Source organism: Phoenix dactylifera, chromosome 5, assembly GCF_009389715.1.
Source record: "Phoenix dactylifera cultivar Barhee BC4 chromosome 5, palm_55x_up_171113_PBpolish2nd_filt_p, whole genome shotgun sequence".
In the NCBI taxonomy this organism is placed as follows: Eukaryota; Viridiplantae; Streptophyta; class Magnoliopsida; order Arecales; family Arecaceae; genus Phoenix; species Phoenix dactylifera.
The window spans coordinates 3,435,263-3,455,647 of NC_052396.1; the positions used below are offsets into that span (position 1 = coordinate 3,435,263).

Sequence of the window (20,385 nt, forward strand, 5' to 3'; positions counted from 1 at the left end):
TTAGTCGGGCCGCTTTTCTTGCCTAGGCCCGACCCATGGGCCTTTTTTTAATGCCCAAGCCCGAAAAATTTCGGACCGGGCTGGGTGGGTTGGGCGGGCTAGAAGGCCCGTGATCAGCTCTAGTCTGAATCGAGGCGTGTAATATATATTACCCTAAGAATGTGATTTCTCCTTACATGCAGGTTTGTGGCGATTTTGTTCCTAAGGTACAACAATCCGGCTCAACCCGATCCTCCTCTAACAAGTATAGGCTTGACCCGACCAACTTCTTCAGATGTCTAGATGAAAAAAAAACTCGAAAGAGGTTTGGAAGAAGAGAAAAGAGAAAAAAAAGAGAAAAATTCTCTATTTTGTTTCAGAAAGTAAAGAAATAGTAATGTGGATTAAATAATCCAAAATACTGGACCTAGAGTCTATTTATAGACTTCGTTCGGCGATCGATAGAGTGCGACATTTTTGAAGATGCAATGTTTAAGAAACATCGCATTTCTACGGAAACGAGAACTGACATTCTTTGGAGAAAAGTCACAACTCTTCATAAAGATGTGTCTTAAAAAAAGAATAAAAATTTTAAAATTTTTAAACTATCTAAAAATTAGAAGATAGAGCTGATATTTTTATTTTTTAAAATTAAATTTTTATCTAAGTTAAAACTCCAAAGAAAGTCATAGTACTTTTGTAGTATGGCTAATAAGCCCACTTCCCAAATTAATTTATGTAATAAATCAAATAATTTAATTAAACTTTTGTTTGTAAACTATATTTTGGTAATAACTTTGTCCAAAGTTGGTATTAAACTATGATTAGAAGTTACTAGCATATAGCATCTAAATTATTACTTCAAATTGTTAAAGTTTTCTAATAAATATTAGTAAAAGCTGGCAAGTAGGCTCGACTACAAAGAGGGAATATGGAGATTGGATTTTCGTGATAGCCAAATGTAAGCAATAAAGTTACCAAAAGCAAGATACCCACACAAACCAATAGCGACAACTTTAGAGTGGGGAAAAAAAATGAAAGCCCCATCAAATCATCCATTAGAAGGAGGGAAAAAAAATGAGAGCACTCGCCCATCAAAGAGGAGCTTGACATCTTGCTCCTTTATCCTAGTCAACTTGTAGAAAGGGCTGCAACTTAGGCTTAGCTTAGCCTGACCAGGGAGAGAGCACACGCTAAATTCAACTTGACTCAATTTAGCTACTGAGAAAAAATTTTGGTCGGCATCCTCCGATGCATTAAGGACTCATTTGGTTTACAGAAAGAATTTTTTTACTAAAATACTTTTTTATAAAAAATAATTTTTAAAAATATAATACTTGAAAAAATAATTTTAGCATATTTGGTTGATCATAGAAAAATGATAAATTTCAGAATAGCTTATACTTAGTTGGATATTTTTTTTCTTAAAAAATTATGCGAAATATTTGTTATACTCTTAATAAAAAATCTTATTTATAGATTTTGATGGCTTAAAAATAATTTTACAAAAAAAAATTTCAATATGTGAAAAAATAGCTTTCTCATGTCCTATATAATATTCTTATAGATTTTTCTTTTCTAAAGCATATAAAAATATTATTTCTATAGAAATACTATTTTTTATTTTTTTAAAAAAACTTCAATCAAATATTTTTTTTATTAATTTTTTTTAAATTTCCGCCAACTAAACTAGTACTGATTGTAAAGAATTTAAGTCAATCCACCTGTGATCCCAAGGCCTAAGCCCCTAGATCTTATATAAAACTTTAGCGCGAGATGCACGCGCATGACACGTGCTTATGCCTCCCCTTCTTTTCCTAGGGAACCAAACTTGCTCGACGATTCTCGTCTCCTCCTCCGGCGTTTTTCCTTCGTTTTAACCTTGCTTCGTCCCTCGCTGCTCTCGGCTTGCCTTCTCGTCTCCCCACCCCGAGGAAAATTCAATCCAAATCCAATGGCGGCTTCTGTGAAGGATGTCCTGGGCGATCTCGACCGGGACTCGTACGTCTCCCTCCTGGCTAAGATCGTGGGCGAGGCGCGCCACGTCCAGAACAACCCCCCGGACCTCATCCCCAAAGAGGACCGCGTCGCCCGCCACGTCCTCGACGCCCTCCTCCCCCTCAGCACCTCCACCGGCGGAGGTCCCCTCATCGTCTCCCATGTCGTCTACGCCGAAGGCCGCGGCAACGTCATCGTCGAGTACCCCGGCTCCGCCCCCGGGAAAATCCTCTCGTTCGTCGGCTGCCACATGGACGTCGTCTCCGCCAACCCCAACGACTGGGTGACCGCCTTTCTTTCCCTATTCTTGTCCCAAGTTTTGATCTTTCTTTTCTTTGCTTATTCTTGTTCCAAGTTTTGATCTTTCTTACCCCTTTTTTTTATTGGGTAATATGTGTATAGGACTTTGATCCCTTCTCGCTGAGCGTGGACGGGGACAAGCTTCGGGGCCGGGGGACGACGGATTGCCTCGGGCACGTGGCGCTCGTGACTGAGCTGATGCGGCGGCTGGGGCAGACCAGGCCGGAGCTCAAGAACACCGTTGTCGCGGTGTTCATCGCCAATGAGGAGAACTCGTCGGTGCTGGGGATCGGCGTCGATGCCCTGGTCAAGGACGGGTTGCTCGATAAATTAAAGGCAGGACCTTTGTAAGTATTGACCCATGTTATGGGATGGTTTATAGTGTATATTTGAAAAAAAAAGCAGAGATTTTGTGTGTTCTAAGTTCCAAGTTGGGTGCTTTTTTTCATGGTTTTCTATAGATTTTGGATTGATACGGCTGACAAGCAACCGTGTATTGGTACTGGGGGAATGATAGCATGGAAGCTCCGAGCCACAGGGAAGCTTTTCCACAGCGGTCTTGCACACAAGGTCTTGTTCAAATTAAATGTGTTTATTTAGAAGGTTTCTGATACTACGAAATATATGTGTTCTGCATGATTGGAATTGTTCCTATTTACAAAGTTTTTGTGTCATTAACGGTAGACGTGAAGAAATTTATATAAGACCTTGTCCTTTTTACTCATATTTTCTTGTTTCTTGCTGAAAAGTGGAACAATGGTCTAGTCCAAATGGTTTCTATCTTAATTGATTTAAAGTTAATCTACTTGAAAAAATATAAGATGGTCCTGCCCTAAATTATAAGCAACTACATGGGTCAGTGTGGGAAGTTAGCAGAGGATGGACTGCATAATGCCGTTCACATCAAGTTTCAATGAGTATTTGAATAATTTGTCTCATATGTATCCTATTTTAAGAACAAGGTTTTTTCCCCACTCAATGTTGCAGGCTATCAACCCGTTGGAGTTAGCCATGGAAGCACTTAAAGAGATTCAGTCACGATTTTATAGAGACTTCCCTCCACATCCTAAGGAAGAGGTTTATGGCTTTGCCACACCATCAACTATGAAACCAACTCAATGGAGTTGTAAGTCCTCTATTATCCTATGCTATGTTATTTGTGCTTTAAGTAGTAAAATCTATCTGGAAGTGACAAACTGATTGTAGTAACAAGAACAAGTCTGTTTTTTTTGATAATATCCTCCGTGCATCTGATACATGGTGCATTGCAGATCCTGGAGGTGGTGTCAATCAGATTCCAGCAGAGTGTACTATATCAGGGGATGTAAGGTATATCTAAGAGCAGCCTTTTTTTAAAAATCAAATTAGCATTTCATAGATGACATACAAGCCAACTTAACTAATCTGAAAGTGAAGTTGGTATGCTGTACAAAGCTATATAAGTATGTCGATATTCCACCATCTTTATTTAAATATGTTGGCATGATTGATCAAATTATGAATTGATCAGATATAGATTTTTAGTCTCATGTGATAATAACACTTATTTGAATTGAAATTTTCTTAAATAAGAGCAAAAATTGAATGCATCCAATGCATAACCTCTTTGGTCGTTAGGGGTTCTTGCTAAAGGCGATAGACCTACCTTAGGATTTAACAAAGACTTCTCCAGTTATATTTCTCAGACATGTTTTAACTGGGAAACTGGAGATTTTTTTGGCTTTTAATTGTTTTTCCTCTTTTGGCTTGATATCTTGTTATCTTTGAGATCAGGCTCTTGAAATGCTGTAGCTGGCTTTTATAGTTGAGTTTTGCTGATGGTGCTCCATCACTACCTGTTGCTTATGATATTCTTTTAGAAGTTGTGATTGTGATTACTGTTGTGCATATGTTATATGTACATGCTACTTTCGCATAATTCTTAAATCTATAATCTTAGGTTGTTGAGAGGTTTGATCTGACTTAGTGTTCCTTTTGTCTTGCAGGTTAACTCCTTTCTACAAGTGAGTCTATCCCTCTTGATATTATCATTATTTTCCTTTTTGGACTCTTGTTATCTATTTTTCTTGTTTCAATCTTCGGACTTTCTATGGCTCGAAGGATTTTTATTTCCCTTTCTTTTTACTGCAGCCCAACAGATGCAGTCAAGAAATTACAAGAGTATGTAGATGAGATAAATGCCAACATAGAGAAGCTAGATTCACGTGGACCAGTGTCAAAATATGTACTTCCAGATGAAAATCTGAGAGGAAGGTGAAAATGCTATTCTAACTTAAAATTTCTATTGTAAGAAGGAAAGTTTTGTCTGAAAAAGCTTTCAAAGAAGAGTTTCGTTTTTCTTCTAGTTATTTGGATGATAACATTACGCTATAATCAACTTGCTTGTGTAGTTCTTGTTATGCTTGAAGTTAATATATCATAGACCAGACTTTGATCCCTATTATGAGATTTGTGGTAATGATTTCACCCTCATGAATCATGGAAGTGTGCATAGAAAGTAATGTTTCCGGGAGCAGATGTCAGTTTAAAGGAATTATTTAACACCTCTTGTTCTATTTGTGTGAGATTCTTAACATACTGAACTAATTAAATTTGTTGATGTTTTTAGGCTTACAATCACTTTTGATGAGGCTGTGACGTCTGGGGTTGCTTGTAATCTTGATTCTTGTGGCTTTCATGTCTTATGTAAAGCAACTGAGGAAGTGGTTGGCTATGTGAAGCCCTACTCGATCACAGGAAGTTTGCCATTGATTCGAGAGTTACAGGTTCATATTTAATCTTCTTGAAGTTGATAGCCTTACAAAATACTCGTTCGTGTTTTGACACGCACTGTCTTTTCATTATGCTAGGATGAGGGTTTTGATGTGCAAACTTCTGGATATGGTAAGTGCATCTTTTTTGTCAAACAGTTTTCATGATAATAATTGTTTTTCTTTATGTGAAGCCCTACTGCTACCAAACAGCTCTAAAACTATTCCATGAGAGTGGCATTGCCTTCTTAATTGATTGCAATTATGTTGACAAGTTACTCTTTTCCTGTTCTTTCTGGGTGAGCCTATTCTGAAATTTGGAGACAGAAATTTTAAGTGTTTATGATGTTTTTGATCCTCTGCCAGGTCAGGGATTAGCATGGAGTCGCCATCTATCTTTTACAGAAATTTGAGAGGAGAGGTTGTGACTGGTGGTTTACTCAAATCGCCTCCTCAAATGGGTCTTTATTAGCCTTTGGGTTTTTTCAGAATGTATATGAAATTGAGGTGTAACTGGTACATGTCAAGGAAGAGGGAATTCTATGTACGAAGGAAGTGAAGTAGGTAAAGGTGGACAAACAAATGCTAAGAGAAGTGGCGGTGGGGCTTTCTTGCAACTTGCACACTTATAGTTAGGTTCATCTCCTTGATATTGGATCGTTGGCAGTTAGGCTTATGTCATCCTAAATTAGTTTTCCAAACAAAGGTAAACAGTGGATTTTCATTGTTCTTAAGCAACTCTAGATGATGTCAAAGTGTTCAAATAGATGAATTTGATGTGTGAATATTTATTTTTTTCAGAGTTTCGATAGGATTTTTGACTATCAGGAATTTGTTTGAAGTTTGGATGATTTTTGGTTGTTTTCTTAAAGACAATTGACTTTGTTTCTAGTGGGTAAGTTATTGACTATATTGTGGAAGACCAAAATGTTTAAGCCTTGAAATAGCACCTTTTAAGAGGGGGAAAGCAATGAAGAAAATAAAGCAGGAAAAGAGAAGGAAGAGAAGAAACGGGGTGGGTGATGGAATGATGTTGCAGTGGTGCTTGCTCAAAGTTGTCTATCTTCAATCAACTTCTAACTATTGGGAATGTATTCACAATCAGAAGTAAGTACTAGGTTTTTTGAAGTAGGAAAGTAATAGTTTGGTTGAAATTAGAGGCTTAGAGCTATTATTAACCTTCTAGGTGGAAGTTTAGTCAATAGTCCTCTTTTGATTTCTTTTGAGAATGCTTATCTAAGTTAGATAACCTAAGAGACTTGTTAAAGTTAGGATATAAACGAGTTCAACTTGAAAAGGCTCTTGTAAACTCAATCTGATGACTATTCATTAGTTGGTAAAAGTATTGGACATATGAATGTGCAGAAGTGATTAATTCTGTTTCCCTATTATAGTGTTCGATTTACTTAGACACTTGGCGCAGGTGCTTAGTGCCCAGCACTTTAGCCTCCAAAAATCCCAACTCTGGACACTTCTGTGTATAAAAGATACTAATATGTTGAAATAAACTGGTGACTAGGTACATTTACTTTTTGTGACACTTTTTAATTGAAAAATACTTACATTTATCTCATTATGACAATAAAGATAAGAAGAAATTGGTGTGGCACTTTACTTGAAGAGTTTGGAAACATTTACTTGTATTGTTTCTAGGTAACTTAATAAAATAATTCAAGTGTCAACAATTACAATAATGTGTTTTTTGATGGGGCACTCCAAATAAAAGTGTCATGGTGCTGGCTCTTCCAGCTAACATGAGGAGGAGTGCAGGACACTATTTTTTTGGAGTCTCATGCCATGTAGTGTCATGTCCAACCATCCAATAGTGTCGGCACTTCCCAAATCTCCAAAAACTGCAGTTTCGAGTTAAGACAGCACCAAGATAGCTCGTCGTTGGGTGCCCAACCATAAGTCCTTCCCAAATCAGAACTGCCAAACTGCACCCAAACCCTCTAATTATAAGAACCCTTTGTGTATTGACCATAATCTCCTTTGGGACCATCATGGTTTATAAGAAGCTAACCAACCTTTCCTTAAAGCTATGATCGTTAAAACCTAACCAACTTTTGACATGGTCATTTTTAGCTTATTAAGCTAGCTTATATGAACTCACATTTTATAATTTTCCTAACATAATGCTTTCATCATATTCCATATAGGCAAATCTGATTGTGATTTGATGTATGAGAAACTCGTTGAATGGCTTGAAGATAATAAATTTGATAAGATAAAGTTCATATGAGACACTGAGTGCTGAAATTGTTTAATTTGGATAGAGTAAATTTTTTGCATCGCACGGTTAAAAGCCATTTGATTTCTTTATCTGAAAGGCTCTTATCAAAGAATAAAATAAGATGAGGCCAATTCAAGTCATGCACTTGGCAACACTATGATAATCAACAGTTATGACTACTGTCATAGGCACCTAAAACTAAAATACTTGGCATTTTGCTCATGGGATGAGAAATATTCAGAACCTGTACTAGATTTTTGTTGTTAGTTTTCTTTTTTGATAATCTATGAGTTCATTATGTTGATCTTTGCTACTGAACAGGATTTGTCTCCTGATATCCTTAATACTTGCTAGTTTAAATCATATAATGATAAGATTAATCAATGCCCGTGCCCTCACTGCAGGCATAATGGCTACATACCATGCAAGGAATGAGTACTGCCTATTTTCTGATATGTGCCAAGGTTTCCATGTGTTCGTGAGCATCATCTCCCAATTGGAAGAAGATAGCAACTGACAGATCCACTTGTTTATTTTCTGATATGTTCTGAGGTTACATTGCTTTTATTATAGTCAAGTTTGCGATGCACAAATTATATATGTAGCCTGAATCTTTCTCCTATGCCATGCTTATGGCAGACTTTTATGGAATTCCATTCTGTCTGAATTCTGCAAAACAGTTCTCGTTTAAAGCATATACTGGTTCAAGAGCCCATCAGGAAAACATGGTATGTAGCACCATAAAGAAAATTAGTCAGCAACTGCACTAATTCAATAAATCACCTGATGTTTTATTAGAATAAGACAGCCATGATTTTTTTTTTTTTTTTTTGAGAATTTTAACCGAAAACTTTAGTCAGCTTTAAGAAAATGTCTTTTATAGAGGCAAATCGAATCAATTTATAGGGGGTATATATTTTTAGTGCAGCCCAGATCAAGTCAAAAATGCATCAGGAGTAAATAGAAGCATGATCTGGTTGAAAAAGGATAGATTTTAGACTTATCTCTGGTTTCTTCGTAGATTATTGTTGGAGAGGTGTCTAGGTATGTTGTTTGAAGATGCCTCAATGTATCTTGTTGGGATTGGCGTTAGTACAAGCAGGTTTAAACTTGCCGGAAAATAAAGGTAGGGGTTATATCGTTTTATTCCACATGTGCCATGCTCAAGGACTTCTAAAGAGGGTCATGGAGTGCATCGACACTTTGTGATGTTTTTCCATGGGGCAGTCATGAAGGAGGTGCTGAGAGCCTCCACCAGTCTGCCCTGATGTGCTGTGGAATCCCTTCAACACCACTTTGTGGCAGAGGCATATACTAATAAGGTTTCTGTCAACATACTTTATACTGTACTGAATCAGATAGTACAGGACATATCATACTATGTCAATTCGATACTGGTTTGAGGTATAGAAGATGTACTGACTTTCGGTATGCCGAACCGGCTTCTATACCAGATGTACTGATACAGCATTAAAATAGCTTAGATATAGAATTTGGTACCGAGACAACATAACTTGATTTGTGTAGTAATTTTTGTTGATGGTTGTTCTGCTCCTTGTTGGATTCGAAAGTTAGTAAGCCTCTATTGCAACACAACTCTTGTGCTATTTAATAGTGGGAAGGGCAGGAAGGACGATTCTTCCAATAATCTCAGCCTCCAGGACCAAGCTAGCATCTCTTGTTAGCCAATCTTGCAGATTGAAGCAATTGTGCTGAGATGGATAGCAGAGTATCTGCCATAGGAAAGGTGTAAACTAGTGGGAAGCAGGTGATGTTGCCAACTAGGAGCGACTCTTGAATGGAGATTTAAAATCTGTAAACCGGGAGGGGTTAAAAAAAAAAAGAAAGGAAAAAGGTTTAAACCACCTAAAGACACACAAGCTTTTTTTTTTTTTTTGAATGCATCTAAAAGACATATAAGTTGGCCTTAGATGGAACTAAGCTCCTTTTTATATCTGATATAGTATCCGCGGACAAAATACCTCTCCTTTTTACATTTGCCTACGTGATTAAATTTTTACAGTAGTAGATTACAGGCTGCTCATTGATACCCGCTCTTTGTTACATAATGTGCAGCCATTCCACCACAAGGTCTGGCCCTTGGCTCTCGTGTCAGTTCAAGCGAAAGCATCCCTTTCTTTCTTGCAAACATTGATGATTATCCATCTTGGTCTATGATTTATTTGACTTCTTGGCTTCCACCCTCACTTGCTGGATTCTTTGCCGCAGTCTACGCCTGTGGTCATGAATTTTCCAGAGTCCATGCCCCAGTACTACGCCAGAGTATATCCCATGTGTGATCATAGGAGCGAGAATATTATCCGTCTACAAACATCAGAAGATAATAAGTATGTTTGTTTTTCTATACTCTGGCAGTGATCACTGAAAATAAGACACTTGATGAGATCCTAGAATACCTGAATCCACTCAAAACCAAGATAAAGAGCCAGTAGTCCTTCCAAAAGGGGAGAGTATATCTTCTTCATTTGTCTCTTTTCATACCAGGCTGCATAACAGAAATTGTGCAGGCCATAGAGATTCAGCATAATGTGCCAAGTTCATCTTCTCTATTTCTTATCCTATGTCTGTGTCCCATAACCATTTGCATCCACTAATAATGGCACCATGCTAAGTACAAAAAATAATGACACTATGAGGAACTGCACTCAAAAGTACGGAAGTAGCACAGATGAGTGGACCAAGGTGAAGCCATGTGTAGGGTGTAGTTATTGCCAACTCGGCTGCTAAGTGAAAATGAGAACAGACATTCATTTGGATGTGGAGCTTCTTGTTAGTGAAAATCCATGAAAACTATGCTATTACCAATTCATAGTCAAGTAACTCTTTGTTTAGGGACCCGAGTGTTAATGAACTTCCTAACCACCTGACAATTTTAGCTTATATCCTTGCTAAGTACATACTAAATACATTAAGAATCGATACACGAGAAGGGACAGCAAACAGCCACCTATTTCTTATGAGATATATTTTCCCACAGAACTATTCAATTTATGACAACTAGTTTAAAAATAGGTGATTCATGATGCATATTTTCTATGTACAACAACCATAGCTAGGTTACTAACCTGCAAAAAGCTTCTTAAGGTCTTCACGGCCAGGACAAGACGGTAAAACTGGTGCAACCACATATGTAGGGTCTGCAGTAGCAAGATATGGAGGATGAGACAGTAGCTGTGGTTGCTGGAAAAAAAAGAGTCAGTGGAGGCAAAGATACCTTCTGGAGCAGTTGCAACATAGTAGAGTGATCCTGTAAGGGCGGCTGTGATAACAGCTGCAAATGCTCGAGCGAATGGAACAAAGGGAGGCAGCATGCCAGTCTACAATGATTTGAAACATTAGAATTTTGAAAGCATCTAGTTCAGAAGTCTGCATCTGAATTAACAATCTGATGTTTTTTACAGGTGTTGTCAATGAACTTGGTGTGCTTACTAGAGATGCGATTCCACGTGCATCTTTCAGGAATTCAGTGCTCCCCAAGAACATATGAGCCGATGCCCCCTGTATCCTAGCAGGAATTAGATGGGATTTACAAGAAAGATAGATATGAGAAGAGAATGTGGGGGAAAAAGAGGAGGCTTTTAGGAGTGAACATTTTGTAGTCAGATGTGAATAGGTTTTGTCATCAGGAACACTCACTTGGTGAGGCCTTTAGATTCAGGAGGAAATATGTGCGACTCTTTACCCTAGAATTGTATTAGATTTGACTAGGAAATAGGTTGAGATCATATAAAACTGCACCAAGGGACTTGGAAATTAGTTCCACATGATCCCTTCTTCCATCCATTAATCCTGAGCCTGCCTCCTTTCTGAGAGACATGATAGATATTTTTCTTTTTAGGTGGTGTTTGAAATGGCCGAAGTGGAAAGTGATCACTTTCTGAAAAATGATTTGCTGAAAATAATGGAGCTTTTAGAGGGTGTTTGGCTGCAGGAAAATGGCCGAAGTGAAAAAGAATGGCTTTCTAAAAAATATCTTTTGCTGAAAGTGGAGTTTTGCTCTTTTTTTTTTACTAAAAAAAAAGAGTTAGAGTTTCACTGTTTTGATGTCTAGAAAGTATAAAAGTACAGCTTCGAAACTTTGAATAAAATAATATTATTTATTATAAGTTGTACTAATATTATTAGTTACTAATAAAGTTAGATTATTAATATCATTCATTATGCCTCAATAAAATAGCATTACTTAAATAATATTATTGATGTGTGTGCGTAGGGAAGGTGATTTTGATACTATTTTGTGGTCTTAGACAGTGAAATAGGAAGAATTAGTTTTTTGGGGGGTAGAAGAGAAGCAATAGTTTCAAATAGACCACGTTATTTCCCACTGAGGCCTTACCTGAACAGCAACACGATAGAAAAGCTCCTCCCCCACGGAGCTTGCAGTAACCATGAGTATGAACTGCAAAAGCCCATAAGTACCAGATTCCATTAGTCATCACCAGACAGGATATCTGAACAAAGTTATACATGTACAAAGCAAATGTTAGAAAATACCTGCCATGGTGACATGCCATAGAAGAAGCTGCGAAGCTCCTCGTCCTCCACATCTCTAATGGCACGAGCATGGGGTGAGTGCTTCACCACCTCATCCTGTGTAAAGCTTGTCAGTTCACATCATCACCATGATTTTTTCCCCTCTCTAGTTTCTACATCTTAGTGTCTCAGTTCTCAGCCAAGTACAACATAGATTACTAATTCGGCACTAAGATACGATTGCAAGCCATGAAATTGCATCAGTCGATCAGTTAGGACATGTAGAAAACTATTGCTACTATAAGAATATGAAGCCACAGGTTCCATCATGCGTAGAAGTAACCTATTGTTTGAACTTTACCATTGGCTAGCCCTGTTGATTGTCCTAGATCAAATCGATGGGCAAGTGATTGCAAAGTATGTTGGTTTATTAAAAATAGTCCCATATAGGATTTAAAACCAAACAAAAATTTTCTTAGATATAAGTCCTTATTTTAGACACCTAAATAAATTGGTCGTTTGAGAAGATAAGATTTAGTTTTTATCTTTATTTCTCTCTCCTCTCTTAAAATCCTACAGATGTGAGCACACTTTCATATCTTTAAATAGTGCCTTTGACCATTTGAGAAGAGAGGATCATGTCAACATAAAAGAGTACAGAGAGATATTTTTCCAATCTCGTTTGCTGATTTTCACCACATATGGATTTGGCTGGTTTAGGTTCTTCCTTGATTGTCCTTCATTAGAATGCACTTCAAAGAGAACAAGAACCGGTTCGTTATATCTTGAGAGTAGGCCGCTATCAATTGTTTGCATAGGAGCAAGATGAAATTCTATTCTCAAAGAAGTACCTTCTATAGCATGCCTCGAATCGGGTAACATCTATAATTTAACTTATTTGATTCAACGCATATAGAAAACTATTTATTAAATAATCAAGACTAATTATCAATATTAAATTAAGAGATTTCCAAAATAAGAAGATTTTTTCCAACAAAATAGAGGTGTAACTAAGTAGAAAACCTTAGTTCGATCTTGGTCCAAGTCTCTTTTGATCATAATAACTGTTAGGAACACATAGTTGAAAATAGTTTCTAAATTAGGAGGCATGTTTGTGGGAGAAAGTATTAGAAGAAAGATTATGCAGGCGAGCCAAGAAAGAGAAGGCAAGACATCAAAGAAAACCTTGATAGTTACTCTGCGTGGCCATCAAGTCCGGTCTCAACTATTTGGTTAACTCTTGTTTGGCAAGCAATTCCAGTTTAAGACTATTCAAGTGCCATAAGTAACATTCTTAGAAGCAAATTATACAACTTTTTTAAAACAAAAGAGAATAGGATTTCAAATTAAGCCATCGAAGGCCAGCATACTGGAGTAGGACCCAATTTTGAGAAACCAATAGGCATCAGTTATAGGACTACTTACAAAATTAGGTAGTACAAGTTAGTCTGGAGAACTGTTTAAAGAAAAGACCGAGCAAACGGGTCAAAAAAGAGAAGGTGGACATCAAAGCTGGTCCCAATTGTACGTCTACAGTTTTAAGGTAACGTGTTGGAGTTCCAATTTTAATTTGCAACTTCAATTACCAATTCCAAAGAAGAACAAATAAAACAGAGGAAATATGAGAAGAGGAACAGCGTGCATACGTCTAAGATGAAGAGTAGAGCCATGATTGGTGGAGCCGCATATCCCAAACCCTCCACGATAGCTTTTAGCGACGGATGGAACCCTCCCGTAGAATCCACTCCTGTGATCGAACATATAAACTTCCCCGCCAGCGCCATGGCTCCATATATTCCTGATTTTTTTTCAAAAAAATAAAATAAAAATCAGATTTTTCTTCTCTCTTTTTTGTTTTCCCTTTGAATTGTAATGCCATATAATTCTTCTCTAATTGCATGCTTAAATAATATCGTAATTCTTAAAAATCAAACTTTTATGTACTTGTAGAAACAATTAAACTTAAAGATTCCAGAAGTCAGTTTAATGTACTTGTTAGAAACCAGAATTAGAATTTTTTTTAAAAAAAGGATGAGATAAGACTCACCGAGTCCATAGCTGAGTCTTACGACGGCTCCCAGCTTCTCCCAAACGGGGAACTCAGAATCCCTCGTGCTGCTTGTCGTCGTCGCGGACGAGGAGGCCTCCATCGCGGGGCCTGCACCGGCGAACCCCCTCCGCCGGTGATCACCACCGCTCCCGCCATCGATCCTCTCCCCGCTCCGCTCCGCCGAGGCCTTAACCCTCGCTCGACCGATCCCCTTCCTCCCCTCCCGCGACCAGAATCCCAATCCACCTCTCGGAGAAGAAGGAGAAGGAGAAGGAGTAGAGGAGGCGGCGGAAGAGGAGACGAGGAGAGAGTGCGCGCGAGGAGAAACGCAACTAAGCTCCATGAGAGTGAGAGAGAGAGCGCTCGGGATGCTAGAGAGCGAGCTAGCGAAGATGGAGCTCAACTCAAGGCATCGGGCGGCGAGAGCGAGGCGGACGCCACGGGAGCTGCACCGCCCACAGTATCGACAGAAGCTTTTTTTTGTTTAATCTCTGCACGTTCGCGGGAGTGGCGCCTTGTTTGTCCCCCGTCGTGTCTCGTGGCGCTGGCGGTGGGACCCACCAAGGGCTAAAAATCGAGCACGTGCCGGCGTGGGCACCCCCGGCCCGGAGGGAGCGACTCTGTGTGTGTCGAATGCGGGAGCCGGAAAACAGAATCGGTGACTGAAGGACAAATAGCTGTATCTTTCAGTGAAGGAAGGATTCGGTGTTTTGTAGCTAAAAAAAAAAAAAGCTACAATGATTGCTCTGTGCAGCTGCAAAAAAAAAGATTTGGCTTTAAAATTGTGCGAGATACGATCCAACAGTTGACGTAGCGAAAGAGAATCCATCATCTTTCGTGCGAAAGATACAACCAGATCCGGCGTCTGCATCTTTTGTTTCTGGCTGTGAAACAAACCTTCCGCTGTCTGGGAACAGACAGCAAACAGTATTAGCCATGCACCGATCGGGTTGAGTTCCCATTAGCCTCGGATAAGAGCAGGAGCACTAAATTAGAGCAAAAACAAACCTGTCATTTAATCCAGCGCCTCCAAATATGATAGTAGGAGAAAAGAATTTGCACAGGATGATTCAAAAACTCAGAGAAAAATTAGAATTTTATTAGTCAAAAGTTCAAAATTATCTATCTAAATTTTATTGATATACCATAAATGTAAATTGCGCGCGCGCGCACAATTCATGAAAATAATAATATGTGATGAAGAGGTAACAAGAAGGGATAGAGACATTGAAAACAACACCACTAATAGTTAATATTTGCTGATATATTGGCGAAGACAACAAAGAAGATGTTGGAAGACTAAAATTTGATCAAGGGTAACAAGGTTGTATATATTGGTTATTGACGTCTGATAATTTGTTTTGCGGGATGGGCTTTTTGAAGGAAAAAAAAAAGGCAACCCTCTAATCAGAGAATTTTCATTATTAAAGCACTTTATAAGAGTGTATCTTGTAATAACTTCTAAATAATTCATGAATAAGTAATAAAATCTACGAATAAGTTCTTGATTAATTTGATTGCCTGAGAATGATTCGAAAAAAATCAGCCCGATGAAATATGCTGAATATTGATATAGATTTTTCTTATTTATAAATTAAAATGTGACACTTTTCAATTATCCAATGCAGCAGTTCCATGCGACACCTGGCATGAGTACAGCCAGATGAGAGATTACATCTCAAGAATCTTGCAAGTTTTTTTTTTTTTATCCCCACCCTGTTATGCTACTTTGTGTTTTCTTGAGACGGCTGGTCCCATTAATTTCTATTCTACTCTTAGGATGAGCCTTCTGTCCATAGGAATTCCCTGGGCCAATGGATTTATACCACGTAGGATAGAGATAACCGGAGAATCAGGCGAAGTAGTCCGCATCGGGAAATCTTATATGGATAACGTCACGCTGGCATATGCGGCCCAAAGATTCGGACATTCCACAAGGCCCAGAGCCGTCATGTTCCCTTATTAGGCAAAGCCTTTGGATTTTGTATGGCTAGTTCTCGTAGCCTGTCTCTGGGACAGCTTGGGTTCGGGTCGTATCTTTCGCCGCCAGACGATTGATCCTCCTTCATGACACCGCTGGATGACTGCTTCGAGATCCATGCAGGAGGATGGGAAAAAATATAGGGGTGCTTTGAGAGCTGTGCAAGTCACAATCCAAGATTGAGGTTGTGAAAGAAGATTAATCATTCTATCGTGTCAAAGATGACAGCTTACCCTTATTAGAAATATCCCCAGCGAAAACCCTACTTATGGGTGCTCCTATGACCTCCATCCATGCCACTTGCAGTTCTGGTCTTAACCATTTTTTTTCCCCCTAAGAATTAACTACACAGCAAAATTTAGATCAATGAACATTGTCAAGTTATAACGACCATTCTACTGTAATGGCTTCAGATGATTCCTATCCTGTTATCTAGATTAGGTAATAAAGAGAATTTAAATAATTCTCTTTATTAATTAATCTAGATATCATGACATTTCCATGGATGGGTAATTGATAAAGATAATTTAAGTAATGATAATTATCTAATTATTACTTGGTTACAACGGTTATTCACCCACTTTCATTGTTCATCCAAACAACATAACCTTTTTAAGCTAGGTTTTATTTGATAAGTGATAATTTAAATAAATAATGTTGTTTTTTGTTGTTGTTGTTGTTTTTTATTGTGTCTTGGTTTATAATGACAAATATTAGGAATTATAACGGTTAATAGTTTATTTTCCAGCTAACCCAGCAAAGGATGGAGCTGGCAAACAAGGGTCATTATTTTCGTTAAAGTAAAAATAACCTACTCGGAGGGGGTTTATTTGGATAAATTATTGTTATTGAAGCCTTGGTGCAAAGTACATAACAATAAAAAAATGATGTGGCTTAGACTTCTCCACCAGGCTATGTCCATAAAGGCCTCATAGACTCTCTTCATTGTCGCGATGTCGGCGTTACATCATAAAAAATTGTGGAGATGATAGATTATAAATTATGCAAGTAATGCATAACTTAGCATTATTATAAATGAGATATTTGCTGCTATATATATATATATATATATATATATATATATATATATATATATATATACACATATTTATTCATTATTATAATCAATTATATTATAGTGCAACAAGAAAACAGGGCAAGCATGTTTTAAATATCTGGTGAGAAGTGGTTCATTGTGAGATTCCATGGCTACTGATGCTTTTAGGCCATAGCCGCTGCATAGTCCTTGGATGTCCTGACCAGGGGCCAGACTCAGGGATTTTTTTTTAAAAAAATACCTCACCTATTTAAAAAATATATATTTTTTTTGAAAGGACCAGATCTTGCTGTCCCAAAAAATATTAAAAAAATCTCACTTATGCGGACGTGCAAGGGCCAAGTCCAGTAATAATCCAATAAATGGAGATATTAATGATTTGTATTTAAATCGGAATCTATGCGAGATCTGAATCCTAGATAAGTTGTATGGTCTGGTTCAAACCCAAGCCAAGCAAATGTAGATCAAATGGGTATCTTTCATACGAAAAAAAGATTTATCTTTTTTCATATGAATCTACTATTGGATCGTGCGATGGTCACTTGAAGATCTATGCCGATGGATGACCAAAAAATTTCGAAATGCTTTGATATCTATACGAACTGCGATTCATCAGTCAATGCCGCAAAATATAATCAATCATTCTTTTGTGCGAAAGATACAAAAGAGCAAATATGGATCAAACTCCAGATCAGCCCTAAATTTGATCAGGCTCAGTTTTCCCTGCTTGGGTTCGCTCCAAACGAGACATTGGCATAGTCTAGTCTAGATATTTTTGTTAGTTATAATTCTCAGAGCCAAGTCTGAAATCCATGTTCTTTTTTGTTTTGGTTAAAAAAAAAACTGGAAGATTTCAGACTTGACTCTGAGAAATATAATGGGAGAAAATCTACCATTGAAACGGTCCTTAGACATAGATGGTCCCATGGCCCTCGTGTCTACAGGACATCTATGCGTGCACATACTTTTAACTTCAGGTTTTGGCTCTAGTGTCTAGATTCAGGTTCGATCGGTGGCTAAGACTTTGCGAGCAGCGCAGCACGGCTTCTCAAGATTCCGAAAAATGACGGGCTTTGGGCCACCCATGGGCCATTGGATCCTTTCACCTCTAGTCCTAATTCGCAGCTTAAATGGCACTCCTAAGACCAGCCTTGAAGAAAATTCTCTTATTAAGCACTTTGCCATCGGATCCAGATTTCAGCAATCAACTTGTGCATATTATAATGGACAATTATACAATTATTAGACGGTTTTTCCAACTCGATAGCAAGGATGGATTAATTTGCCATGGTCCATAAGCGGTAGAATAGTGATGAGAAATACCTGTGAAGGCCACAGGTTGTTGATGATTACCTAAAGCAAAGTCTCATAGACAATCCATATGCACATCTAAACCATAGTCTCATAGAATGCTTCGGAAGCCGGCAATAAGAAAACCAATATGTAGGAAGCATAAATTCATTGGAAGTCATTTAGACAATTTCAGAATAAGACAACCAATGTGAGTAAACATTTACCGTTATGCATGCATTATGTTTGCTACAATGACATTACGTAGCTATATTTGAGAAACATCTCTATGTCCCTGTATTAGTTTTAATTAACATGTTTTTATTTATAACATCCATTTGTAAATAATATATAAGTTTACTTGAATCTATAGTAGGAAAACCTTTGTTTTTTTTTTTTTTTATGTTATTAACTATCATATGTCACTGTAAATGCTTGCAATAGAAATTTTAACAGCCATATTTCTTTTATATATGTATGCATGTATATATAGAACTATAATAAGAAAGAATAAAAATTTCTAGACAAGCAAAATACCATTTCTCTCTCTCTCTCTCTCTCTCTCTCTATATATATATATATATATATATGTATGTATGTATGTATGTATGTATGTATGTATGTATATATGAATCAAAAAAAATTGATCTCTAAAAATAATTATTAATGTAGTTTGAATTATGCATCTCTTCGAGCTTTCAGCAGCTTGGATATGCTAATAATTAAGATGGCATACAGCTCGATGCGGACCAATGAAAGTACTCAGTCTCAGCTAACATTTGCAACCAACAAAAGCTTTTATTATTGCCAGCAGGAAACCAACCTATCATCATTTCTCCAATCACACTATAATGCACCAACTATAGAATGAGTGCAAATGGTATATATTATTTGGTCGGCCGCACAAAATGCATTAAGGACATTAAAGTCCAGAAGTAGAAGAAGAGGAAGCAATTAAAATTATTCATGCATCCATCCTCAATCATTCATGTTGAATGGAAACCCCAAAATCTGTATTGGGTCCACAAACATTTTAACTCTCACGACGCACGGGACCAAACCCAAACTAGGCCCAACCACGAAGACCCAGCTAAGATGTGCCCAGAATTGAACATGCCACATGCACGTCACTTGCAAGCGCATGCGAGGGATTCACCCCATGAAAGGTGGTAATACGGTTGGAACGGGGCTAAGATTCTATGGAAGTGACTCAGATTTGAAATGCACGGACGTCGATTAAAATGTGGGGACCGGATGCCCCCTGCCTAATTTGTCTGGTGGAGTCGCCATCTAGTTTGCCAGTATCAAAATGGCGTTGGGATGACGTATTCACACGCGGAGCAGCCCATGGATCAGAAAGGGCACGCGGAAACTTGGGATCCGCATCAAATATTTTTTGGTGGAAAGGGAGCTAGTGGGGGTTGCTACGTGGATGGGTTGGTCCCTCTCCCTTATTATTCATCCAAAAAAAAAAAAAAAAAAAAAAAAAAAGCACCCATTGGACCACACGGCGACAGGCGACCCACGCCATTGCAGCTTAGGAATCCGGGTTCCATCAAATCATGGTGCGTGGAAACTGTTGCCCATGTAGCGAACTCCATCCAAGAAATCTTATTTAAATTATTCACCAGTGCCAGCCGCGTGTACCACTTCGTTTGGATCTTGCTGTTTGGATACTGTAGCTTGACGACTGACCGGAGCCGGTTACGTAACACTTTTGGCCCGGCCCAGACCGTTGCCCCATCAAAGACGTTAGCGGGTCCGGTACGCCATCTCCCGCATCCTCTCGTTTACTATCTTACAAGTGGACGGCTCAGATCTCCCGGCCCCCCACCCCGCCGTACACTTCTGGAACGGTCCAGAAGCCCGGAGCGTGCTACGCGTGCTTCCGCAGGTCAGAAGATTCCAGAAGCCTGACGTCACCGTTTCGTCCCAGAAAAATCTCCTCCCTCCCCGCCCGCTCCTCTCTGGGCCATTGGGAGAACGGCGAAGAAATTTTCGGAATTAGAGATTTCCGTCGATCGGACGGTCGAGATCGGGAACCGGCACGAATTCCCGGGTGGGCCGTGTGCCATTCCGCGGAAGATCGCGTCGTGGGATTCCGCTCATTTAAAACGCAACCCCGACCGCCCTCCACTCAATTCGGAGGGAGCCGGGTCACACGTGTGCAGAGTCAGCCGCGTGCCACAGGCGCGTGCGAAAAATCAACCTTTTTTTTTTTCCCATTTTTTTTAAAGACTCTTTCTTCTCTGC

At 38.6% G+C, this 20,385-nt stretch overlaps 2 protein-coding genes across 3 annotated transcripts; one reads left to right on the forward strand and one right to left on the reverse strand.

Moving 5' to 3' along the window:
• The first annotated feature begins 1,797 nt into the window (after positions 1-1,797).
• Positions 1,798-7,955, forward strand: LOC103704689 (acetylornithine deacetylase). 2 transcript variants are annotated; one of them, XR_003385164.2, is made up of 11 exons: positions 1,798-2,260; positions 2,380-2,624; positions 2,739-2,847; positions 3,265-3,403; positions 3,549-3,606; positions 4,263-4,280; positions 4,408-4,530; positions 4,886-5,042; positions 5,127-5,160; positions 5,394-5,733; positions 7,665-7,791. XR_003385164.2 is itself a non-coding variant. In XM_008788089.4 (10 exons), exons 1-10 carry the CDS (start codon positions 1,934-1,936, stop codon positions 7,775-7,777), a joined length of 1,323 nt encoding a protein of 440 aa, XP_008786311.1. In that variant the 5' UTR covers positions 1,800-1,933; the 3' UTR covers positions 7,778-7,955. The 2 variants fall into 2 exon arrangements, 1 of the variants encoding a protein (XP_008786311.1); XM_008788089.4 differs by lacking the exon at positions 5,394-5,733 and having other exon boundaries at positions 1,800-2,260; positions 7,665-7,955.
• A 1,216-nt stretch (positions 7,956-9,171) lies between these two features.
• LOC103704742 lies at positions 9,172-14,302 on the reverse strand. The gene is made up of 9 exons (XM_039126530.1): positions 13,802-14,302; positions 13,401-13,552; positions 11,776-11,871; positions 11,618-11,680; positions 10,711-10,779; positions 10,496-10,598; positions 10,347-10,418; positions 9,678-9,766; positions 9,172-9,585 (listed from the first exon to the last, which is right to left on the reverse strand). The coding sequence occupies exons 1-9, from the start codon at positions 14,145-14,147 to the stop codon at positions 9,433-9,435; spliced, it is 1,143 nt and encodes a 380-aa protein (XP_038982458.1). The 5' UTR covers positions 14,148-14,302; the 3' UTR covers positions 9,172-9,432.
• Between the last annotated feature and the right edge of the window lie 6,083 nt (positions 14,303-20,385).